The following is a 26,642-nucleotide window of genomic DNA, read 5'->3' on the forward strand; positions in this document are numbered from 1 at the left end:
TAATCCCAGCAGAGGTCAGCTCAGCAAAGTCTCTTCCCATCTCATAATGGTGGTGTCGTGACGCAAAGAAGGTAAATTCAGATGTGTACTATATATATATAACACTTTCCCACAATCCCTTTCGCTTGCATGTGAAGTCAAAACCAACAGCTAGTACTAATGGGACAGATCATATGACTGCAATTGAACTGAACACGAGTGACCCAACCTAGTAGACGCCTCGCGGACCATTACCAAGGCAACAGGTTGTCAAGCAAAGCAAGAAAGTACTTAAATGAAAGCCGAGGTTGATTATTAGTAATTATTTGTAAAGGATAAAACTTTTATTGGAGATCACATAAAAACTAGTGCAAAGATAAGACAGATAAGATGTAGCTGTAGATAATGATGCCCTGACTTGTAGGGCCCTGACTTTTAGGGGTATGAGGACTATCTAGGTCACGGATGGGGAACCTTCGACCCTCCAGCTGTTGCAAAACTACAATTCCCATCATGCTAACGCTTCGGCTGTCCAGGCATGATGGGAATTGTAGTTTTGCAACAGCTGAAGGGCCGAAGGTTCCCAATCCCTGCCTATAGCTCAGTTGTAGCCAAAAAAAGCTCCACTCCACCCCGAGATACTGTAGGGCGCAGGTCCGATAAAAGCATCAATGGATGTAATTATTAAAATAATTTATTGTAAAAACACAATTAAAATGCGACACTGATGGTATCGCATTTTAATTGTGTTTTTACAATAAATTATTTTAATAATTACATCCATTGATGCTTTTATCGGACCTGCGCCCTACAGTACCTCGGGGTGGAGTGGAGCTTTTTTTGGCTATATCGATCCCTATGTGGGAATATTCGAGGAGTGGCTGCGGTTCACCTTACATGCTGTTTTGAGTGTTGTGCCTCTTGTCCGCAAAACAGGACCAGGTGAGAGCATTTCATTATCACCTCCATCTATCGCATAGTCTGTATTATGCTATGGAGCTCTGTTTCTTTCTCTCTTGTATAGCTCAGTTGGACCTCCTGGTATGGGCGTCCCCTTCGGCCAGGCGGGGCTGACCCTATATATCCTAGATGTCCGTCTGAGTCTTGGCGTTATGCTAAAGCAGGAACAACTGAGCAGCCATGCTGGGTATGAAAGCTGGGTCACGAAAGAGGGGAGACATGAGTTTAAAACTTTTTTTAGTCCTCTTAGGAAGCGTTTATAGACAATCAGTTGTCTATATAGATAAATGCAGTACATTGGGCTACTGGGGCAGCCTTCCGTAAGCAGGCTGTATTAGTAGATCAGTCATGGCAGCCACAAGTGTCTAGTAAAGGCCTCAGGCTGCTATGACTTTGCAGGGGTGCTGATCAGACCCCCTAAACACCAATAACACTTCTAAGGACTGTTTAGGTGCCGCAATCACTTTCGGGATATCACAAGCATGGTGGCTTAGAGGTTAGCATTGGTTTCACATCTCAACAAGGACATCTGCAAGACGTTTGTATGGTTTTCCTCCGGGTTCTTTGGCTTTTACCCACAATCTAAAAAATACAGATAGGTAAATATAGGATTTACATTGTGAGCCCTAGTGGGGACAAAGACTAATCTGAGTGATGATGAGCTCTGCACAGCACTATGGAATAAGTTGGTGATATTTGATTGTAATATCCAATGCACCCTTGTTTTATGTATACGTGCACTTTATCAGGACATTCGGTTTGTTTATTTGTATTTTTTTACCACATTGCTGCAGATACAACTGTACCGGCCATAATGTGTTAATAAGCTGATGATCGGATATAACAATAGAAAAGACAGTTTGGGCAGGATTTGGGTGTAGCCAGAAGCTCTTGACCTCTACTGGAAGAGATACAGCCAGAAGCCCACTGAATTAGCAATGATCCTCACTGTGAAATGTCAGTGGTCACGTAGCCGATGGTATTTCTCCAGTATGAATGACATTCCTCTAAAGTGACATCATGGAGAGCTTGGATTAAGACTGACAATACTGGTTTCTGTTGTTCTCCAGTACTGTCCCCCGACCTCCTCCACACTGCATACAGCCGGGCTACACAGCAATGCATTCATCTATACAGGCTCAGACTGGCCCACTAAGGAGTTGATGGATCCCGCAGTGGCCCCTGAATATCTAGAGGATGAGTAGATGTAGATGAGTTTCCCAGTAAAATGGATCAATTTTGTTATGCTTTGAAAAATGCAGAAACTTTAATGCAGCCGTTACTATCTCTGTGTGAGTGCGGGGGGCCTGGGAAGCAGTCAGTATGGAGGCAGGACAATTAAGCAGCTATCTAACTAGAAAGAGCATGAGTAGCAGTCTGTTAGTAAGAGAAAGGCTTTGAGCAGCAGTCTATGTGGATTGGAGCCTTGAGCAGTAGTCTCCATAGGTTGAGCAGCAGTCTATGTGGATGGGAAGTCATAGGCTGAGCAGTCTCTGTGTGAGGGTTGACCCATGAGCAGCAGTCTCTGTGAGAGAGGGAGGGTTAAGTGGCAGTCAGTATGGTAAAAGGAGCTTGAAGAATAGTTTATATCCAAGGGCAGGGCCTTAAACAGCTGTATAGAAGGGTGCCTTGAGTAGCAGTCTTTATGGAGAAGGGGCTTGAGCAGCAGTCTATATTGGAGGGCTATGAGCAGCAGTTTGTATAGGGGGCTGAGCAGTTGTCCTTATGAGGGGGCCCATGAGCAGCATTCTCTATACGAGAGGGAAAGCCATGAGCAGCAGTGTGTGGGAGAGGGAAGGCCATGAGCAACAGTCGTTATGTGAGAGTGAAGACCACAAGCAGCTGTCTCTATGTAAGAGGGAAGCCACAAGCAGCAGTCTATGTGAGAGGGAAGTCCATGAGCAGCAGTCTGTGTGAGAGGGAAAGCTATGAGCTGCAGTCTATGTGAGAAGGAAGGCCATGAACCGCAGTCTATGTGAGAGGGGGGGGGGGGGGGGGGGGGGGGCAGGAGCTGCAGTCTGTGTGAGAAGGAAGGCCATGAGCAGCAGTCTATGTGGGAAGTAGAGAGTAGACTCACACTTGGCATTATAAAACAAACAAACAAACAAACAATTTGAATGTGATTTTGCTATGTATTTTTGTATGGTCCCCTGCACCCTGTTTTTAAGTGTCTCATGTGTATATGTTGTTTTTATGGGATAGGTTTGGGATTTATGCATGAATAAAGGATTCAGATTTTGGTCATATCTATTGGTATGCAATTTCTTTATTTAATCATTTAAGGGTTGTTTGTTTTGGTTGTATATGAATTGAACCCTTATCAGTAAATATTGGTCAGAGTCCATAATATAGGTTTTGTGTATAAAACAAAGGCAGTCTGATACTTGGGGGAGATTTATCAAACTGTTATTTATTTATAGTGAAACTGTCTCAGTTGCCCCTAGCAACCAATCAGATTCCACTTTACATTCCTCAAAAACTTTTTAGAAAATGAAAGGTGGAATCTGATTGGTTGCTAGGGGCAACTGAGCCAGTTTCACGCTACACCATGTTGGATAAATCTCCCCCTTGATGACCTGTGTCAGGCTTTGTTGTTTTTTACGTTCATCTGTTCCATGATCGAAACAGGAAGATGACAAAACAGAGCCCTGCGGATCCTTTTGATCTCATGGGGTCTGTCAATTTTCCTGAATGGCATTACTTATCTTACTTGACTAATTGAACCAAAAAGTACTGCTTGCTACGCTTTTTTGTCAGATAATTTGAAGGGAATCTGTGATGGAGGCTCCAACCAGGTGTGACCATAGCCATAGATTATTATAGGGACAGGCCAACACAATCATCCAGAAGGAAGACGAAACAACACTTTGAATCCTTAAGAGAGGGCAGGCCGGCACTTGTGTTCCAGAAAGAGGGAAGACCAACACTAATAGTAACCTCCAAGACAGTGACGGGGAACCTTCGGCCATCCTGTTGTTGCAAAACTACAACAAACCGTATCATCTGATTATACAGAACATAGCTCGTCCATCTCACGTACCATTCTTAGACAACTCAATGCACAAAAAATGGATTATGTAGCCCTTTACAGTGAGATCAGGTTACTTTGCTCATTTGCTTGTAGCTGTGCGCGTTTTCAGGGACCAGTCGTAGCTGGTTTGGTTACCAGTACCTCTTTATTCCAACCCCATGTGATGAAAAGAAAGAAAATAGTCAAACAAAACCTGATGATGATGTAAGAACATATGGGAAATTCACGGATTGGGTTTCTTTACGGTAGTGTAGCTGTAGTCCCAGTTCTGCCCAGTAGATGGAGATCATCTTGTGTATTTTTGGAATGTTTTTGTATGTAGTAACAAGGACCACTGGGCCACAGTTATTTATCTGAAGGATTTTTCTATTATGAGATATTGGTGAGGTGCAGTACGTTTGGATCAAATCTAGTAGTTTTCATCACGTTTAATGGATTTTACGACCAAATTGCCGAAAACTTTGTTATATTGTTATAACAGCATATATAACTTTGTTAATATTGTTATAAACAGCATAAGTTTTGGGTATAGGCTAGGGCTAGATGGCGATTTCTGACCGCACGACCAAAAACCACCATGTCACTATGTCTGTTCTACTTAGGCCCCTTTCACACATCTGTATTATACCAATCTGTAATTGCAGACAGTATGGTACCCATACGGCCATAATATGGGCCAAATTTGATCCAGCCATTCCAATCAAGGGTTCTGCGGAAATATGGATGGATACATATCAGAGTCCTCAATTACTGATATGCAAATAGGGCCTAACGCTACCACACATTCAAATGAATGGGGCCGCAACATGGTGAGTACCTTGTGAGGTGGGGAGGGTTGGGGGCTCTTCCCCTTTTGGGAAGGGATTGCGATGGACCACATCCTTGTGAGCATTTTCTCTGGAATGTTGTCGAAAGGACACTTGTAGGTTATTTAATATTCTATCCTTACATATAGTTTCCCAGCCTTGTAGTGGTGTCTGTTTATAGTGGTCGGGACTATTGGTAATGGATAAATACTGTATAATACACAGAAGGTGGTTTAGCTACGAGATGTAACACCAGCTACATGTAGGTGACCATAGGCCTCTGATCAAAATGCCCCTGGGGTAAGGACCCGATGGGCACTTGGGGGATATTAAATAGTAGTCTCCACTTGCATCACTTCCTCCACTCTGTAGTGCGTGCACTCACCTCTATTGTAGCCCAGCCATCTATTATTCAGTCCCAGGAATTTTGATTTTTTTCAAGCACCAGCTTAGCACTGTACGCTTATCTGGTTGTAGGTCACCTAGAGTTCACAAGATGCAGTGCCCTTCCACGTGTTCATCTTGGAGGCTGTCTATGATGTTTGTGTTCTTTATGTTCCTTATCCCCGTACACCTGGCTTTTAGGGCCCTATTGCACCAACAGATATCTGACAGATTTTTGCAGCCAAAGCCTGGAAAGGACTCTAAACAGAGAACAGGTCACAAAAGAACAGATTTTATCTTCTTCTCAAATCCAGTCCTGGCTTTGGCTGTAAAAATCTGTCATAAAATCTATTGTTGTAATAGGGCTCTTTGAGCTCTGGAGGTGTGTGGGTGTCAGCCTGTTCTATTCAAGGACTGCCATATACAACCTAGCAATGTTATGGTCTATCTTTGGCAGTCCCATAGTGTTTAAATGAAGTGAGAAACTGGGGGAATTGGGGTCTCCTTCAGGTGATAGGTGTGTGTGTGGGGGTCGCAATATTTGGACTTATCAAAGATTATCCTGTTATAGGAAAACCCTTTAAATTGTTGTGGTCACACAGGACCTATTTTGTGTAATAAAAAGACTCACAAAGACTCTCTTAATACTGTTTTATTAACAAAAACACACACAATATGGCAGGCGACTTTGGATTTCGTTTAAAAATAAAAGGCTCCCAAAAGAAAGCCACCAAAAGGTATAGGTAATGCACCCAAACATTCACTATTATTGACGGTGACCCTTAGCAACACGCTCATAAAGATCATTACAAAGAGATATTGAGAAGGGATTCTCCACCCTCTCCCTACTGCAAATTTGAAGGGGGTCACGGTGCCCACCACTGTGAGCCCTTTCGGCTAAACTCAAAAATAGCCTTTGAAAAGAGCCTTCAGTATAAGCACAGACGTCAACCCAAAACAGCACAATGGTCTTCATTCTAGTGGTCGGAGACATTCCATTTCACAGACCCCTAGCAATCTCAATGACGTGTCAGAAGGATGGTCCCTTGTAGCTTCTCCCCACCCCACCAGATGGTGATAGATCTGTCCCTGTTTGGGTAAAACAAATCAAGGCTGGTGGAGCAGGGAACATGAAAGAGATGATCACAATTTAGGAACAAAGCTTTCAAACATCTAGTCATTTGTGACCTTAAAGACCTTTGATCGTCATTACTTCTATAGAGTTCTAGATGCCAAAAAAATCCGAGCAGTTGTCACTTTGGAAGGTCTACTGACCTGTGAATTATTAGACAAGCCTAATCATCTACTGTGCTTAGATATGGTTGACATGGACAATGTTATAGTCAATATTGATCCCCTTACCCACAATCCTTTGCTGTCATGGTATACTAAAAAATTAATCTTAAGTCTATGGTAGCTTGTTCTGGGTGGCCCATGATGGAATATCATGGCATCTACAACAGCTTGTCTTAGGTGACCCATGGTGGAATATTATCTTGGTATCTATGAAAGCTTGTCCTGGGTGACCCATGATTGACTATTATGGTGGTATCTATTACAGCTACTCCTAGGTAATCCACAATTGACTATTATGGTGGCATCTATGACACCTATCCTGGGTGATCCACGATGAGATAAAAGGCTTGTCCAAATTGGACAACCCCTCTAATAATACCAAGTAAAAGCATGTTGATTTCCACATTATTATATGAGGATAATGATTAAACCATGCTTGAGAAGTATACAGAACGGGGCAGTTATTGATATCCTACCCTTACTGGTAAATATTACAGCACTCCCTTTCAAAATCCCATTCATGATTTGCATCCATCCTAGAAACGCAATGAAAAAACACTGTACATACATATATATTAAAATATTCAAAATTAAGTGCAAAACACAGTGCATTGTTGAAGCAGATCTGCCTCTGCCAGAATACTATGGATGTCCAGTGAGCCACAGGTTGGCGACCACTGTCCTAAAGTCACAACTATGGACATAATTTTCCAACAATAACAGTAAAAATAATAAGAATTTAAAAAAAAATATGGCGACACATTCAAAGGGGCTGGATAGTCGAAGGGTTTCTTTTCGTACCACCACCCCTTTTTTTCCCCGCAAACAATCATAAGTGGATTGGCACTCATATCTATAAGAAATCTTAAAGCCTGGATAGCAGACGCTTGTTTATCAACATTCCCTTGTATAAAAAAAATACAAAAATATATAAAAAAAATATAAAAACAACAAAAAAGCAGTTTAAAAAGAAATACTTGCCGGTAATAAGAAATAGCGATTTGAATTTGAGTCTCAACCAGTGGTGTCCTCATCGAGAACGGCGACAACCCTGAGCCAATGAAAGTCCTTTGTTCAGAGGCCATTTGTTTTAAAAAATTATTAACTGATTCAATTTTATCTGTGGTGTAAAATGGGTTAATACCAGTACCATAGAGTATCACTCACTAGTAATACTTCTGGTGTTACCAGTAACAAAACATTCTCTGGTAACTTGACTCGCGGTAAGAAACTCTCTCTAAATGACTAGCTAAAATTAACATGCGGACTAATATTCTGATGGACTCTAGTAATGCTTTCAGTGGCTAGTAACAGTAACTTGTTCTACTAATAGTAAAGACATAACATAGTAACAAGATGGCCGCTTTCTTTCAAAAACAGTGCCAAACCTGTCCCCAAGTTGCCTGTGGTATTGTCATTTAGCCGCAGAGCTTGATGGAGCTAAACTGCAATACCGAACACTTGTGTTGGGCGAACTTGCCGGGTTCAGCAACTTTCTCCAAACCTGAACGATCGGCATTTGACTCCCAGCGTCCTGCAGTGGCATCCAACTTCTCCAGATGCCAGCAGTCAAAAGCTGTGCATTTGGGTTTGGAAAACGTTGCCAACACTACCTGGCACAGTCCATGGATAGGTGTAGCACTGTTCTTTAGAAGACAGCTGCCATGTTTTTTTTCATCCTATACAACACCTTTAACATATAAAAACAGTTTGTCAGTCTATACATTGTCACGATCAGCTAATAAAACATGTTAAGATACTAATACATGGCTAAAACTAGTCTCACCGCTAGTACGGTACATATTCTAAGAACAGGTCATTGTTACTCATCCACTGCTAAAGGATTCATAGATCGAGAACGAAACTGGAAAATAGGAAAAAGTTGCTCTTCGTTCCATCATCGACAGTAGTTCCCTCCATTGGAATAGTCTAAAGTAATCTCAACGTCACAACCTATTGACCAATCTACAAAAGAAGCTCTTGGTTGGTAGACCAAGGCCACCTCTTGGCTGTGAAGGTAATGGCGGTTTTTCCACTGTTAGACTGTTTGTTTGTGCTGGTTTCATTGGTTAACATGGCTAGTTCCTCTGGTGCTAGAATACCAGAATCCACAGGTGCTTGGTGCTCAGTACCCAGAATGCTTTGTGACTGCTCATCAGCGTTTGCAGGACTCATCTACAATAAAGAAAAATAGAGAAGTGTTATGAGAAACTATGGCATTAACATATTATTATAGAGGAGAAGTTTAAGTCTTGACAAATTACTCACCAACTATGAGAGCTTTCCTTCTTAAGATGCCTCCCAAAAGGGCACTCTCCTCTTCTTCGTCATCCTCGGGTTGAGCAAGTGGAGGAACTGGAACCTCCGGCTCATCTGACGGGCCATATTCTGCTAACATAGAGCTCTCTGATGGATACTCGAAGGTGCTCTCTAGATCCGCTTCTGGAAATGAGATATTCATCTAAGGACAAAAAGAGACAAGAGTTGATGTTAATGTTGAGGGTTGAGTACAGTAGAGTATGGCTAATGGGTGAAGAACAGTAGTTGTCATGACATAGCTAGTCTATTGTAGAAGGTGAAAGGAGTGAGGCCTCATTGTGTGAATCCGCAAAAAATACTGATTACGGATGCATTACGGACAATTTATTGGCGGATTGTGGACATAATATAAAGTCCCAAAATAACAACTGAGCGTGTGGTTCCGCAACCCGTAAAAAATATTCCGTAGTGCATCCCCAATCCATATTTTGTGCCTATCTGCAAGAAAAAAAATGGGAAATTAATAGATAATGCGATCTGTATTTTTTGTGGATGTTACGTAACATTCATAACTTCCGCATAAAAGCAGATCCTATTGACTTCTATCGGCCGATTGTTACACAGTTATGGGCCGCCCTAAAACATGTCCTCTTTACTTGCGGAACAGATTGTGGATCCTTAAAATTATGGATAGTGTGAATAGCCCAATAGGGATTAATGGACCCTAAATTTGTCTGTAATTGTGTATCTGTCCAAGTCTTTTTAGAATGGCAATAGCAAACTTTTTATACACAGTAGTATCATAAAGGACTTTTTTTTATTGGTGTCCTATCCTCAGTGGTGGCCATCAATGTTTCATTAGTGTGATGCCAACATCCTGCTCCCTCTGCTGAGCTACAATACACTGTGAGTGGAGACGGAAGCAGACAGCTCCATACTTTGTGTAGTGGCCATGATGTGTTACTGCAACCCAGCTCCCAGGATCCACTTGAACCACCAGTACTAGCGTTCAGCACTTTCGCCACCTGCCAACCATAGGTTTATAGAAAGTGACTGTGATAAATAGAAGCAAAGAATGATCAACATATATGGGAAGATTTTCCCCTGCACAACCAAAATAATGCAAGACATGGACATGTGGCAGCCCAATCCTCCCGATGGCACTATGTGCTACAGTGCGTAGTTTCATCAATGCCATGGACTGCGGTGTAGACGCTATGTATGCATTCTAATACTTGAGCATGACTTCAATTAATGCGTCCAAAAAAAAAAAAAAAAAGAAAACATTAGGTGTCCGTGCCACTTCATACTTAGTCAGGTATGGTTTACCTTGGTTGCTGGCGTCCCAGGAAACAGTTAACTATGTTAATCCCTTAATTGGCTGTGGCCCCTAATCAGATTATATCATTAGGGGTCATTCAGGGGAGACAGGCAGGGGATAAGAGGCTGAGATCTATCCAGGAAAAGGAGCAGAAGCTGCAGAAAAGTGTGACGGGTGATGGAAGAGTCTACATTATGGGGAACTATGCTGATAAAAAAATTGTTGTCGAAAGAAGAGGAAGAAGCTCAATCACGGAGAAGTTCTCCTCCTCACTGAATAATCTTATTATGCTGGAGTTATTATATTCTCTCAGTCTGCTCAATTAAAGAGTTTATTATCATCGTGCAGTCTACATTTCCCCTTATTTCCTTTATCCATTGTCCACAGGCCATCAATAATCTCTGTCTCTCTCTGCTGGCCCGGGGGATTTCCAGGCCCTCTCTTCCTTACTCTCCCCTCCCAATCTCGCCCAGCTGTCTCTCCTCCCCCAGTGACCCCAGATGTCGTGAGCCTTCTTCTCAAAGTCTCCCTTCGCTGCCCCTCCTATTCCTTAACTCTTCCTTACACTGTCTTCCCTCGAGTCTCCTCCAGCCCTCTTGGTGACCAGCACTTGAGGAAGGCCGGAGATTTTTTTCAGCACAGAATCAGCACATGTAAATTAGAGATGAGGGCAAATCGAACCTGCCCGAGTCTGCCCTAGGGAGTCTGGGAAAACATGCATACATCCTATGGCTTTATCCATGTTTCCCAGGAAAACATTAAGAGATAGCATGTCCAAGTAAATTCAGAGTCAAATACACACTAGTGCAACGTTTCAAAATAAATGAGCTTTTTCTCGCATTTATGCCAAAACATCGCACTGGTGTGTATAAAACTTTAAATTCACTTAGGTGTGCTGTCTTTTCGTGCTGTTCTGGATCGATTATCTACCTGGGTTTCATTTGGTCAGACATGAACCCACTCTATTGACTTCTATATCCGGTGCTGCTGGAACTTGCTGTATACCATGATTTCCAGGACTCCCTAGCGCAGCACCCAACTTCTTCAGCCACCGGTATTCAAATGCTGAACGATCGGATTCGAGCATGGTCAAGTCTCGCTGATTTCTAAAGACCCTATTACATGGAACGATTATCGGCCAATAATCGTCCCATCTAATAGAAGGCAATGGTCATCATTGCAGTTTTTTGTCTTGTTGAAAGACAAACGACTCATTTAGCAACGATCTGCTGATGTCGCTTTGCGCAATAGGAGTGGCGGCAGCCGACTGCTGCTATATGCTATGGGCTGCCCAGCAAAAGCGCTCCTCCAGTAGCCCAATGGAATACAGCCTTAATTTAAACGCTTCTTGAAAGATGGTCACAGACAGGTCAGTAATGTAATCATTGTCTTGATCATAAGCAACTGAGTACAAGTAATTCCGACCAGTATAGGAACTGTAAAATGCTATTGATCGATAAAGCGTTCAACTATTTGGTTATTCCTTAGAAGAATTGTCCGTGGCCATTACCCCCACCCCATTTTTTGTAGCGTTATTAAATAATTTTCAGGTTGTCGTCTTGCTACCACCAGGGATTTGCATATTAAAAGAACAGAAGTCATCTTCATAGCATCCCCATCTCCATCTTGCATCCTCTGTTCTGACACAACCTGGCCTTATGTCATCAAGGCTCCAGCCTGTCTCGAGGTGCAGGAATGGGCAACACTGTAGAGAAGATCCTCCTCTTCCTCAGTATTTAAATTTTTTGGGCGGACGGCGGAATCTGCCTGAGCCTATGGGACAAATGGAGCTTGAAGCAGGAGTGTGCACGGAATCCACTGGAAGTTATCCGCGCGGATTCGGTAGTGTGCACATACCCTTAAATCAGCAGAAAGTATTGGCCACGGTGTAAGAACATGCATCTGACCTGCTGTCACATCCCTTACAGTCTACCCTGTGCAACTACATAGGTCATACATATCAGACCTTGTATGTGCGGCACCAAGATGGCTACTGGAACTCAACAGCGAGTCATCGATTTCTTACTATATTTTTGTGGAGGGTCCTACTTGCATAACACAGGGTTATAAGTGGATCTATGCATCATGTACTACCTGCTTAGGCCTTGGTGTATAACTTTGTATCACTTTAGTTCAGTGTTCCTTTCATTTTTAGAACAAGGTTATTTTTGCTATTTTCGGAAACCTCACGCGGTAATTCCAAGTAACAGAGAAATAGAACGCGTCATTCTTATATAGTTACATAAAACATGGCGACGCTCTGTTCATTCATTATAAAGCCGTGAATGGGGTTGTATAGAGCTCAGTGTATGGAATGAGTGGAGTCACATGATGGACGATATTGTCAGACGTCTAATGTCACTACTGTGTGGGGCGGTGTCTACGCCTCGGCCGGCTTCCTTTTTGCAGACGTGCATTCAGGGCACGGATAATCTCCTTACACTGCCTATATATGGCATCCCCCTTTTCTTGATCTTCTTCCTGTCTTCCTAGTCAGCGTTATTTAATGCGCTTCTGTTATAGTAAGAATTAAAATGTGATGCAATCATTTTATACATATCATGTTTAAGGTTTTTCTTTTCTGTTGTACATTTAGTAGTAGGGAATGGGCGAATTTATACTACTAGCGAAGTGCTTCGCTAGGCTCAGTGGTGCCACTCTGCTCCAGGTGCCTGGAAAAGCTGGATCTAAACCTGGGAAACTTCTCCCAGTCTCCTAGGACTGGATCCAGCTTTTCCAGGCTCCCTGAGAGGAGCGGCACAGAGTTCAAAGGCAGCTGGCTGATAAGCCGACCACCAAGCCTAGCAAAGAGCTTCACAAGTACTGTAAATTCACCCATCTAGTAGCATTGGCTTTGCCACAAGCCAGCATCCTCATTGAGATTGTATGGTCTAGCCAGGTTCTCATAAGTTTCCCCTGGGTGTTACGGGTTTTTGCCTCAATCCAAAAGCCAGCTTAACTCTATGACCTCTTGACCAAAACATGCTAGCCTCCTTGGCACTCCAGATGCTATAGCCCCTGGCTGTGGACAGATCCATTAATGGGAGACCACACAGGACCCCACCAGAATTGGCTCAAGAGTGGACACTATGGGGGAGATCTATCAAACATGGTGTAACATGAAACAGGCCCAGTTGCCCCTAGCAACCAATCAGATTCCACCTTTCATTCCTCACAGACTCTTTGGAAAATGAAGGTGGAATCTGATTGGTTGCTAGGGGCAACTGAGCCAGTTTCACTTTACACCATGTTTGATAAATTTCCCCCTATAACTATATCCGTTGACTAAAGGACCCCTAGACATCAAAAATAGTCATCTAATGTGTACGCACCACATAAGCATCAAATAGAAGAATCTGGCAGTGGCTTAATCCTCCTTTTCCGAACACACAGATACTTAGAATTCATAAAGGGATCGGCAAAGATAGCTGCCGGCTGAATGAACGTTAGGCCGTGCATATGTATATACACATAGCATAGCATATACATTCAGCAAACATCCATCCCTCCCAATCCCCCATACACATGTACACTTTGCTGAGCGTTTGTGTATTCTTGTTAGAGAAGAGCAAACTTCTCTGGATACTGTTTATCTCCCTCGAGAACAAACTCTGAAGCATGTCCAAATCCAACCGCCTGATCCTTTCTCACCTTAACAGGCCCCCATACACATTAAATGGTCGCCTACTTATGTCATAATCAATGAGTTCCACCAACGTTCCATCTAATGTGTATGGCCACCTCTAAAGGGATTATCCAGAATTAGAAAAAGCACAGCTACATTCTTTAAAGACATCACCACCCCTGTCCACCACCTGTGTGTGGTATTGCAATTGAAGTTAAAGTTATCCAGCGCTACAAAAACATGGCCACTTTTCCCCCTCTCTTGTCTCCAGTTCAGGTGTGGTTTGCAATTAAGCTCTATTTACTTCGAATGGAACCCCCATGAAACCCCACCCAATCTGGAGACAAGAGAGGGGGGAAAGTGGCCATGTTTTTGTATCACTGGATAACCCTTTTAAAATTTTTTGACATGTTTAAGACATATCATCAAACAGACGATCCAACAGCACCAAACACGAATGTGTGGAGAGTAGCCTTTTTTATTAGTAGATGTGGGATGCACTCTAGAAGGTCTCCAGTCCCAATGAAGACGGAAGGATATCCAGAAATGAAGTTGTCTGAACAGCATCCAGTAGTGAAGATACGTTGAAATTTATTCAAGCATCATACATCGTGGTGACGTTTCGACCTCTCTGGGTCTTTCTTTAACTTCAGAGACCCTCAAGGCTTGGTAAAGACCCAGAGAGCATTGCTACTGTATAGGATGCTTGAACAAATTTCAACGTATCTTCACTTTCTGGAGGTCATAAGAACAGGTAAAAAAATTTTATTGGCCCATGCCTGAGTGTTCAGACCCATACCGATTGTAAGAACGAGCCGGGAGAAGAGACCGGTTCTGTATCACGTGAGGAGTCAGGCTCCTAATGTCAGTCTACCGAGCCTGACACAGAGCGGGGCCTGACTCTTTCACTGACACAGAACGGGGAGTGTGCTCTTCTCCTGGCTTGTTCTCCCGATCGGTACGGGTGTGAACACCAATCAAAACTTTTGAAATGTCATTTTTTTTTAAAAAACAGGTACACTTTAAGCTCCACTTACTTCAATGGTACGGAGTTGCAAAACCCCACCAAACCTGAGGACAAGAGTGGTGTTTCTAGAAGAAAGTGGCTATGTTTTTCTAAACCTGGATTACCGCTTTAAGTTATGATCACTCTTACCTCTGTGTATACTCCCCCCCCCCCCCCTTCCCCAGAAGTACTCAATATCTCTGAATAGCTGCCGGATCATTACTTGAAAGATCCAATTATCTGTAACCTGAAATTAACACTATGTCCTCCCTCTTCTTCTGCCTGCCCTACTGACTATAGACAGTGATGAGGAGATTGACCAAGCAGAGGTGTGACCAGCAGCAAGTCTCTGCAGATTTCACAGCTACAGAAGAATTTATGTGCTTCAGCAGATGTCAGGCCATTCATGTGAAAGCATACCGGCCGACGGGTCAACAAAACACAGGAAACATAAGAACTACCAGTAGACGGCTTAATTGCCCAGTAGGTCGGCTCAGCAGACCTATACAGATTGAGGGTTGAAAGACATCAATGAAGTAAGAAATTAGTGCATGAAAAGCCTGTGAAACCGGAGAAGCGTTCATAATGGTGCAGCACTAGAGAAGTGTTGAGGTGCTTAGGATTGCTAAAGGTTATGAGCAAACAGACTGGCATCACAGCACCGGTGTTAGCTCAGTCTAACTTGTAATCCTTAGAAAAGGGGAAGAAGACAGCACAACACTATATAATATATGTTCTGTAGGCACCAAAATAAGCAGAGAGAAGTGACCTAATTTAGGGTTGTTTTTTTTTTACTGCAAGTTTGGGTTCTGCAGGTTCAACTTTTTTTTGTACAAGTGCCGGAAAGAGGGAGACTGAAAAAAATAATGTGCTCTCACCTCCCCGGCTCCTGTGCTGATACAGTGTACCTGATCGGCCTGATCATTTTAGTAGACGAGCACCGATCTGCTAGACTTACTGGACCTATTACACGGCCCGATAATCGGGCAGTAAGGGCTGCATGGACATTGTTAGCGATGTCCATGCAGCCCTTGCCCAAACACCTGACACCTTACCTCAGCTGACAGGCGGCTCAGACACTGCTGCCACCGAGAGCGGACAGCTGTAGATCTCAGGAGAGAGGACCGGGAGCGGGGAGAGAAGACCGGGAGCAGGGAGAGAAGACCGGGAGCAGGGAGAGGTAAGGTGTCAGGTGTTTGGGCACTTGTCAGCCGTCGACTGCATATCACTATTACATGTAAAGATGCACGGTCAGTGCCCAACGATTTTAGGTCCAAGCTTAAACCAACAAATAATCGGCTGATTGTTGTCTCTATTACTCGGAGCGATAATCAGCCCGATTCGGCCGGTTATCGCTCCGTGTAATAGGACCCTTAGAGAGGGTACCCAGGTTGTGAAGTGTCAAGGCCACTCAGCCAGTCCGTGGCCAATGCAGGACCCTGTTCCAGACGCTGATGGCCCTGATACATCATGACCCGGAGACCAGAGGAGCTATTTGCTGCATGAACACTGTAGTTGGGGAGGTGAGAGTACGGTATTTATTTCAGACTCATCCTTTACGGCACTTTTACAAAAAAAAAAAAAACCTCCCAAAAAAAATCTGATGGATCAGATTATAGAATACAATGAGATAATCAATCTGGTACATTGGGGAGATGTTACCCTGCTATTCCTCCTGGAAATGTATGAATAGATTGGCAAGGGGCATTACCGTTGCCTTGGATTATATGAAAACACTGCCAATCCATTTTTAAAATGGAGAAAAGGAAGGAAACGCATGCACGATATGTTGTAAATCAGGTTAAAGGGGTTGTCCGGGCTTTGAAAAACATGGCTGCTTTTCTTCAGAAACAGCACCTCTTCTGTTCTCAGTTGGGGTGTTGTACTGCAGCTCAGTTCCATTGAAGTGAATGGGGCTGAATTGTAATACCAGACATGACATGGCGGCAGGGGGGGCGCTAATTCAGCAAGAAAATGTATACTGTGGCAATATGTGGGTATAGATCCCTTCTGGCTCTGTAACAGGAGACACTCTTGGTCTTAAATAGTTCATGGACCATTTACAGCCCCATTTCTGCAGCTGCTCGGCCCACTATCAGCTGTCTCCCTGTCATTACAATTTTTTTTTTTCTCTCTATACTATTTTCTATTACTCATTGCTTCCATTTCCGTCCTCCCCCACGTCACCATAGACCGAAGGCCAAATCTGGATGATTTCATAATTCTGTATATAGAGCTGAGGGCCTGTGTGATGAATAGGGACCCTGGCGGGAACGCTCGCTCTGGCACCTACCAGGGCGCGAGCTGAAATTAATGAGCAAATCTTATTTTTGGCAGTAAACATTCCAAAAGGTGTCCAGACACATATTGCCAGCCAGGCGGTACGAGGCAGAAGGAAGAAGGCTGGAGATCAGGATGTTTTGCAAAATTTAAAGGACCCGTCTTTTTTAGGTTCCGTATCACATTCATCATCAAAGACCTATGTCTGAGCATATGCCATGTGCAACGTTCTCTGGAGATTTGTTGCTTAGCAGCTATGGAGACATTGTTATGCATCATAGCTCCGGAGAACTTTAAGCAGCTCATTTGTAGAGTCCCTAGACAGTTGTCGCCCCCCCCCCCCCCCTTATGATTGGCAGCAAAGAGGTCTATGCAAAAGTGGTTATCCTCTTTACGTAGGGCTTTTGCCCGCCTGATTAGTCATCTGCGTGGCTTATAGAGATATGCCAGCAATTGCTTTCTTCCACAAACAGCGCTACTCTTGTCTTCAGTTTATATGCGGCATTGCTGATCAGTTCTATTGAAATGAATGGAGCCAAGTTGTAATATCATACACAACCTGAGGAGAAGGTTGGGCCAGCTGGGAGAAAGCTTCTGCCTTAGGGGCCTATTCCACGGAGTGATAATCGGCCGGATAGGCCCGATTTGGCCGATTATCGCTTGGTGTAATAGAGAAAACTATCAGCCGATGATCGTGTCATCGGCTGATCGTTTATTTAGGCCCAAACCTAAAATCTACGGTCACCCACCGCGCATCGCTTCGTGGAATAGCGGTGTGCGGCAGGCGACCGACGATTTGAGAAGCAGCATACATTACCTAGCAGGGCTTCTCCTCCACTCTGTCTTCCTCCCCAGGTCCCGCGGCGCAGCAGCAGCTTTGGTGCGACCTGACTGACCTGTCAGACTGCTCAGCCAATCACTGGCGGGGACCGCCATGGTCAGTGATTGGCTGAGCGGTCTGACAGCTCGGTCAGGCCGCACCGAAGCTGATGTTGCGCCGCAGGACCCGGGGAGGAAGAGAGGAGGAGAAGCCCTGCTAGGCAATGTATGCTGCTGCAAAGGCTGCAAGGACATCGGTAACGATGTCCCTGCAGCCCTCGCTAAACGATCATCGGGCCATGGAATAAGGCCCTTACTCCTCTATCGGTAACTAATCTATGCAAGGAGAAAAGGAGTGGACAATTAAAATCCGTTATGGGGATTATACAGAATACACAATAGATTGTCAGCTTGTCTCACCAAAATCCAACATGGCCAATTGTTCAGATGTCAGGGGAGAGAGTCAGGAGGCCCCATACACATTCCATCAAGGATGGGGAACCTTCGTCCCTCCAGCTGTTGCAAAACTACAGTTCCCATCATGCCTGGGCAGCCGAAGCTTTAGCTTCAACTGCCCGGGCAAGGTGGGAATTGTAGTTTTGCAACAGCTGGAGGGACGAGGGTTCCCCAGCCCTGCATTAGGGCCCTATTCCACCGGACGATTATCGTTCAGATTATCGTTAAATCGTTCGAATCTAAACGATAATCGTTTGGTTGAAATGCAGTAACGATTAACGACCGAACGAGAAATCGTTGATCGCTTTATAAGACCTGGACCTATTTTTATCGTTGCTCGCAAATCGCAAATCGTTCGCATTGAATAAGACATCGTTCGGTCGTTCGCAATAGATACGAACGCAATAGCGAAGAAATACGGAAGAAACGATCGCAATTACGATCATAAGTAACGATTATCGTTCCATGGAAATGAGTGAACGTTTTCAGGTCTTTCGCAATAGCGGTCGTTTGAGATCGTTAATCGTTAACGATTATGCTAACGATAATCGTCCAGTGGAATAGGGCCCTTAGATGGTTGAAAATCATCAAGTTCGGCCAATACATAACTATTGCGTATGACTATTTGGTCAAGCCAGACAACCCTGGTTAAAGGGGTTGTCCAGGGAACAAAAAAGGTATTCAGTGCTTCCACCTTCTCTACATGTAAAACATTTTCTGCTCCTTGTACAAACACTTTAAGAAGCTGCTTCTTTTGGTGTCCGATTGACCTTGATGTGTGGCCAATAGCAATAAATGTAAATTGCTGCACAAACGATGCAGTGATCATTCGTGTGGCCCAGCCACTCGATTAGTTGTGCTGAGTAAAGGCAATGAAAATGAGCACCAATCTCACCGATCGGCACTAGTTTGCTTCCTTAGACGGCTTCATATCGGGCCCTATCCGTTTCTCCATTCAAATTAATCTTTGGCTGTCCTAAAATTATGAGAATTATAGTTTTGCAACAGCTGGAGGGTCGCAGTTATCCCACCACTGGCTTACAGGTTGCCTACAATGGCCTACTTTAATACATTTATTGGATACAGCCACATTAACACAAATAAGCAACTTGACCTGGAAGCTCAACAGCTTCCAGTTATACCACCGCCCCACAATTGCCCCAAGCTCAATGGTAGACTCTACATTACCCAGTAATATCACAATGTTACCCCACTGTCTGCAGAGGACACAGTACATTCTTTTTAATAGAAGTTGACTTTCCCGTCAGCGTCGTAATTTAGCGCTAGAAGCCTGCGGGATCCGAATTTCAAGGGTCACAAAGTCACATTGTGTTGTGTAAATCTGCAATAAACATCTTTCCTAAAGGCCTTCCTGTGTACGGTTTCATTACCTTCCTGTATTTACATGTACACAGTAACTAATGGGAACATGTATCTAATGGAAAATCTATAAAGACAACATTTTCCCATGAACCCAATATAGAAGACTATGTATGACGACAGGATTCCTCCGGTCTATTACTGGGTCTTCTGAAGCTACAGTCAAAAAGTTAGTATCACAAAAAATGGAGCTGGTCTCGGCCCAAACGTAAAGTAACACAGGCATAAACAGCTGTCCCCTGCTCCTAACCACCACCAAATCCTATCACCCTCTACTCTTCCTCTGAATCTTGACTATTTTCCCACAAATTTTGTAAATTAACAGAAAGTAGGAAAAGATAACAGGGAGTACAAGTGCAAGATCAGACTACAGAGGGTTTGTTGTCTGTTACCATGGAAACACATAGGCCTGCCCAGAAGCTGTAGCCTAGAAAATGTTTAAATTTTTTAAATGAAGATTATTTGGAAAGTTGCTTTATTTTTCATTTTAGATGCACTGACCCAAATAAAAATTGTATGTACGTAGAATTTAATTTTATGCCTTTAAGATTAAAGCCTTAAAGGGGTTATCCAGGCTTAGAATAATAAGGCTTTCTTCCACCGCTGTCCTTACTTATGTGTGGGTTTTGCAGCTTAGTTCCCTGGAAGTGAATGAACTAAACTGTAATGCCATACAAAACCTGAGGAAAGGCATGGCGCTGTTTTTGCAAAAAAAGTATTGTGTGTGAACATAGCCAAAGACAGTCTACAAACATGAGGACTGTTGGCTGCAGAAAGAATTTATTGCTCTGATTGGATTCTATAATATTTAACTTATTGGTGACATTTAGGATATATATGCTGAGAAATAACTGGGTATGCTACTAGACTATGAAGCCCAGTATGTCTGTATCTTGCAGCTGAAGCTTTGCAAACACTTGATAACTTGTTTTAGCCTGCCAATGGAATGATGAGCGATAACATTCTATAGCGGAGATAGAGGCGGGAGACGTTACACAGGGGGCGCGGAGGAGGGTGTGTGAAATTAAAGAGATAATACACCAGTTATACAGTTCATTAGTTTTGATTGCAAAAAGAAAGGAAAAAAACAACAACTTATTTTTACCTTATGCAGTCAGAATGTGTACGACACCACTCTATGTGAATTACAAAAAAGAGAACGACAGCACACCTACAGGGGTGTAGCTATAGAGGTTACACTACTGAGGCCTGGTACCGAGAGGGGATCCAAAAGCCCCTTTGCCACACGAGACCCAAATCACACAGGTATTATTAGTGGCCTATGGTAGTTGGGGAGAGGCATAAAAATAATAGCCATCTTGTTATCAGGAATAACTTTCATGAGGAGAAGAGAAATGTTACAGGATGCAAAAAAGTGGGTCAAGTAAGGGGAAGGACAAGGCTAAACCACTCCTTACCTTCTTCTTGTCCCGGCTGTGTTTGGCCAGACAGGACCTAGACAGAGCCAGGTAGCCCCCAATGACTTTGATCTCTTCTGCAGTTGGATAACGTTTCTTGCCAGACTCCGGCTTGCTACCCGGGGATTTAGTCTCTGTGACGGCATACCCATTCTCACACACGGCCACCTTTCGTGGGTTGACTGTAATTGTATTTCCTTTTCTCCTTTGCATAGCTTGATTTTCTCCCGTTGATCTTTTGATAGCCTGGAAGTTACTACCGACTTTGGAAGGACTGAGCCCGCTTTCCCCATCGTCTTCTGTTTTTCCAGCATTAACTTTGAAGGTTTCAGGCCTCGGCAAGACTGGAGAAACCTGGGCAGTCTGCTTTAATCTGGCTGGAGATGACGGGGATGCTGGGGATGCTGGACGCAGCTGGAAAGGAAAAGGCCTAACTTCTTCCGTCATGCTTTGCCTGGTGTTGAACCCACTCATGGCCGTGGGGGCCGCACAGGTTGAAGGCTCTGACGGCTCCGAGTCAACAGAGGAAGAGGAAGGAGTGACGTAGGTAGAGAGAGTGGTTTCCTGAGTTAAAGTCTGGTTTCCCGTGGCAATAAGAAGGCAGGAAGGAGAAGGCGGAGCAGGGTTTGCAATACTCTGGACCTGGGTTTCAGGCTCCGCTATTACAGGAGAATTAGACAGTACAGTTTTGGTTGCTCCCTCTTCTCCATTTACCCGTTGTAAACATGGGTCAGTATTATCATCTTCAGTCCTTGAACCTCCAAATCGGCTAAGCAATCTGCTCACCCTCCCTTTAACATCAATGGATGGAGATTGGTGTTCCTCCAATGGGGCATCTTGCTCCTTCACGTCATTTGGTAGAGTTGTATCTCTGACTAGGTCATCTACCTTTGGAATACGTTGGACTGTTTGCTCAGTGGTAGACTTTGGTCTAGTGCAGGAATATTCCGGTATCCGTCTTTGTTTCTCCTGTTGGATAAATGGATTTTTTTGAACTGGCCCAATATTTTCTCTCAAGACCCGACTCTCTTTTTCCTCTTCTTCCGCACCACCACCAGCACAGATCTTCTCCTCTTGTTCTCCTTCGGTCTCAGTTTTGTTCTCCACCATAGAAGCCTCGGCCTTGGCTTTCCTTCGCAGAATGATCTCTCTCTTCCAGGGAGGCATCTTGGCAAGTCTTTCCTCTTCTTCCCTCTCTCTCCTCTTCATCTCTTCTTCTTCTTTTCTTTTTCTCTCTAGAAGATGGACTTTCCAGTCGGGAACCTCCATCATTATCGTATTGATGGATCCAAGTGTTGAGCTTGGATATTGACTCAAATTCCTAGGTTATTTTTCAGACGTCATAATCAATATATGCCAAGGAGGCATGGCGGAAGGAGAAAGCTAGCTTGGTTTACCGTAGTTGCCCGTTTCTGTGGAAATACAATACGATGTATTGATCAATGGTCAGATGAAAAGAAATATCAACATGAAACAAGAAACTCGAAAAGAACATTAGGAGGACAAGATATCGACAAATACTAAGGAGATGAAGTTAACTAATAATATGAAGCAAGTAAAGATAGGCACAGCGTTACATATTCAACCTTCTTATCTATGGTGGTCTCATTCATAGCCAACCCCCACAAATATAAAAATTACGTCTCATTCAACTATTGTCTAAAATTGAACCCACAAGAGCCTAAACGACATTAATAATGGGTTATTTTATGGTAATTGCCCGTCACCCACTCTACACCTGGCGCTCTATGGCATTGCTAATATGCATTTCACGATGATAATTACTGATCTATTCATCATGGGAAATAATAGTAAACAGCAAATTAAGAATTAGGGGGTTGTAATTCCAAAATTGTATGTACCAAGGCCAAATATTTTATCAGTTACAGAAGCGGAGGAGGGGGCACAGTGTAAACAGACTGTAGTGGGACGACACAGTCCAATCAGACAGTGGGAGAGCGAGAATAGAATTAACTGAGTGCAGTTCAATGAGACAGCCAAGTGCAATGGGACAATGGAAGGTAGACAAGGGGGGGGGGGTAATAATGCAAATGACAGCACGGTGCAAAGACAGCATAGTGCAATAAAACATGAGAAAAGACTACAGTGACAGTGAGAGAGTCAATAGGGTGACAGTGCAGTGATTGTACAATGAGACAGCACAGAGCAGTAAGATAGTACAGCTGGACAGGAGCATTATGTGCAATGAGACAGCAGAGGGCTACGAGACAGCAGAGGGCAACGAGACAGCAGAGGGCAACGAGACAGCAGAGGGCAACGAGACAGCAGAGGGCAACGAGACAGCAGAGGGCAACGAGACAGCACAGTGCAATGAGACAGCAGAGCGCGGCTGCACAGTGCAATGAGACAGCAGAGCGCGGCTGCACAGTGCAATGAGACAGCAGAGCGCGGCTGCACAGTGCAATGAGACAGCAGAGCGCGGCTGCACAGTGCAATGAGACAGCAGAGCGCGGCTGCACAGTGCAATGAGACAGCAGAGCGCGGCTGCACAGTGCAATGAGACAGCAGAGCGCGGCTGCACAGTGCAATGAGACAGCAGAGCGCGGCTGCACAGTGCAATGAGACAGCAGAGCGCGGCTGCACAGTGCAATGAGACAGCAGAGCGCGGCTGCACAGTGCAATGAGACAGCAGAGCGCGGCTGCACAGTGCAATAAGACAGCAGAGCGCGGCTGCACAGTGCAATGAGACAGCAATGAGATAGATTAGACTGCACAGTGCAATGAGACAGCAGAGCGCACTTGCACAGTGAAATGAGACAGCAGAGCACAGCTGCACAGTGAAATGAGACAGCAGAGCACAGCTGCACAGTGAAATGAGACAGATTGCAAGCAGTGAGATAGATTAGACTGCACAGTGCAATGAGACGGTAGAGCAAGACCGCACAATGCAAGGATAAAGAAACACAATGGGATCACCAGGCTGGCGAGGACATACAGTGCAATAAATCTAGGGGGGCTAGACAGACTATTGGGGGAGGGGACACAGCGACCCAAAACAATGAGATGGTGGAGAGACCATAGAGTGAAATGAGACATCATCAGACCAGTCAGAAAGCTCAGTTAAGATAGATGTGACTGCCAGAGATAAACAGAGTAACCGGCCTGTCTACAGACAATGGGGAGACAAAGGCGCAGCTGTCCACACATACTGACATATAGACAGGCATGTATAGGGGGGCTCTCTATGAAACCTGAGCTATAGAGAACACTGACAGTAAACTGTGTATACAGAGAAAGTTACTCACCGGTATATATGTATAATGCTCCCTGCATACATATCAATGGGGATTATCCGGTACGTAATATTATTATTAGTGACTTCTGACCATATGAGTAGTGTCATCCCGGAATATTGGGCCATATATACGGAAGCCTTCACCTTATGACCACACGTATACATAGCAATGTTAATGTATAGGATATGAGCCACATGTGATATACATACCACTTCCAAGCCGGACACCAAAGCTCCCAAATCCTCACCGCCGCTCCGCTACAATCATTACCGACCCAACTTCTCCGGGGAGGGGACCTTATTACGGATGTGGAGCCAATCCATCAGTAACTTCTCCTTTCCATCTCACGTAGAAGCAAACGTCCTTCTAAAAAAAGAAATCACAGCTCCCTCTCGGCTATACCAGCCCAAGTTTTATTTTTGGGAAGGATTTACCAATAAAATCCCCCAAAATTTTTGAAAAAATTCCTTAAAAAAACATAAAATGTGCTTAAAACGTCCCCCTTTAAATGAAGCAGGGAGAGAAGGGAGTGTGGAGAGAAGACATTGATTCACAGACAGAAGGAGCGGAGAGGGTGGTGGGTGAGGTTACTGCTATGAATAATACTGAGAGTAAAGGGGGAGGGTGGAGATACTGAGGAAGGAGGGGGGGGGGGGGGGAGATACAGCCCCATTAACCCTCGCACTGCCGAGCGGGGGCAGCTGAAGCCTCCAGTAATATTACTAAAACCACATTCCGATACTGAGTGCTCACTTCCTATGACAACTTCCTCTAATGTTCTGTACATAGAAGGCGAATTATAAAAAACTCAAGTCATTACAGATACCAACTCAGATCTCTGCCTACTATATATATATATATATATATATATATATATATATATATATATATATATATACTGGTGAAGGATTATCAAATGTTATGGATTATCGGACGGTCGAACAAATGTATAAATACTAATAAGAACAGAAATCTGGGTATTCTTGCAGTTCTGGATCATAGTACATAGGGTGATTATTATAGGAATAGGTCACTATCACCCTGTGTAATAGCGTCAGAGATCAGCCTCATCAGGTCGTATTGACCTTTCATTGGCCGTATGTCTCTCTATGTAAGGGAACGTGCATAATTGCGGACTCTGGCGGCCGCGTGCGTCTCCGCTCGTTGCGTAGTTTGCACATACCCTAATAGGGGATGTGCGGCCATCGGGTGATTGTAGTGATCGATCACGGTTCAATCTCTGTGAACAAATGCCGATCTTAGGATCAGGGCTCTTTAAGGGGGTTATACTGGATTGAAAAAAGCACAGCTACTTTTTTGCAAAAACAGTGCCACCCCGTCCTCAGGTTGTGTGTGGTATTACAGTTCAGCTCTATTGACTTCAATTGAACTGAGAGGCAAACCCCACACCAACTTGAGGATAGGAGAGGTGCTGTTTCAAGTGGCCATGTTTTTCTAAGCCTGGACAACCCCTTTAAGGGTAGGTTTACACATTTTGTGCCTAAATCATAAGTATCCCACAGCATCCTGCCGAGAAGGGGATGCCACTGTGTGCTGTGGCAGAGAGAAGTGGATGCTATTCTTTTTATTGGCATGGTATACACTCTATAGCAGGGTCAGCTTCCTCATTGAGTTCTGATAAATTAGAGTATGCGATAAGAGTCTCTGAGTATGTACAGCCACTGAAATGAATGGCATCTGCTTCTCTCTGTTACAGTATACAGTGGCATCCCACTCTCGGGGCCATGTAATAGGGCTTTAGGCCTCCCGTTGTAGAAAACGGTCTTTATATGCGCACTTCAGTGTGTAAACACAGCCTTAAAGGGGTTCTCCAGCGCTACAAAAACATGGCCACTTTTTCCAGAGACTGCACTGCTTTTGTCTCCAGTTTGGGTGTTGGGGTTTTGTAACTCAGCTCCATTAAAGTGAATGGAGCTTAATTGCAAACCACACCTGACCTGAAGACAAGAGTGGTGCTGGAAGAAAGTTGCCATGTTTTTGTAGTGCTGAATAATGGTGCGTTTACACCGAGAGATTTATCTGAGAGATTTTTTAAGCCAAAGCCAGGAATGGATTTGAAAAGAGGAGAAACCTCAGTCTTTCCTTTATTTTAAATGGCCTGAGCTGCATTAGAAATGAACACTGAGCTCACTGATCATTTACAGGACTTATTACACAGCTTAGTAAGTGCAGGGAGGGCGGCACAATCACTGGATAGTCTGTGTGGTCTTCTGTAGTGGTGAGCAAACTCCAGAAAAGTGTCCAGGTTCGGCCAAACCAAACGCTCGGCCTATAGAGCCATGAAAAACATGGATACAACCTATGGCTATGTTCCCACTTTGGAAAAATATTGGGAAAGGTGACC

General features: G+C 44.0%; 1 protein-coding gene across 1 annotated transcript; it reads right to left on the reverse strand.

Moving 5' to 3' along the window:
• Nucleotides 1-7,993: 7,993 nt before the first annotated feature.
• PPP1R18 (protein phosphatase 1 regulatory subunit 18) lies at nt 7,994-24,864 on the reverse strand. Its single transcript, XM_069943813.1, has 4 exons — nt 24,487-24,864; nt 21,021-22,432; nt 8,725-8,917; nt 7,994-8,631 (listed from the first exon to the last, which is right to left on the reverse strand). Exons 2-4 carry the CDS (start codon nt 22,290-22,292, stop codon nt 8,612-8,614), a joined length of 1,485 nt encoding a protein of 494 aa, XP_069799914.1. The 5' UTR covers nt 22,293-22,432; nt 24,487-24,864; the 3' UTR covers nt 7,994-8,611.
• Between the last annotated feature and the right edge of the window lie 1,778 nt (nt 24,865-26,642).

The sequence above is a fragment of the Dendropsophus ebraccatus genome, chromosome 10 (genome assembly GCF_027789765.1).
Source record: "Dendropsophus ebraccatus isolate aDenEbr1 chromosome 10, aDenEbr1.pat, whole genome shotgun sequence".
NCBI lineage: Eukaryota > Metazoa > Chordata > Amphibia > Anura > Hylidae > Dendropsophus > Dendropsophus ebraccatus.

Excerpts from the sequence above, each read along its gene's own strand:
- PPP1R18 (XM_069943813.1), bottom strand. The coding sequence starts at position 22,292 with ATGATGGAGGTTCCCGACTGGAAAGTCCATCTTCTAGAGAGAAAAAGA. Across the intron at positions 8,918-21,020 it reads ACAGCCGGGACAAGAAGAAG|ATGAATATCTCATTTCCAGA; the intron begins GTAAGGAGTGGT and ends TTTTGTCCTTAG. Across the intron at positions 8,632-8,724 it reads AAGGAAAGCTCTCATAGTTG|ATGAGTCCTGCAAACGCTGA; the intron begins GTGAGTAATTTG and ends TCTTTATTGTAG.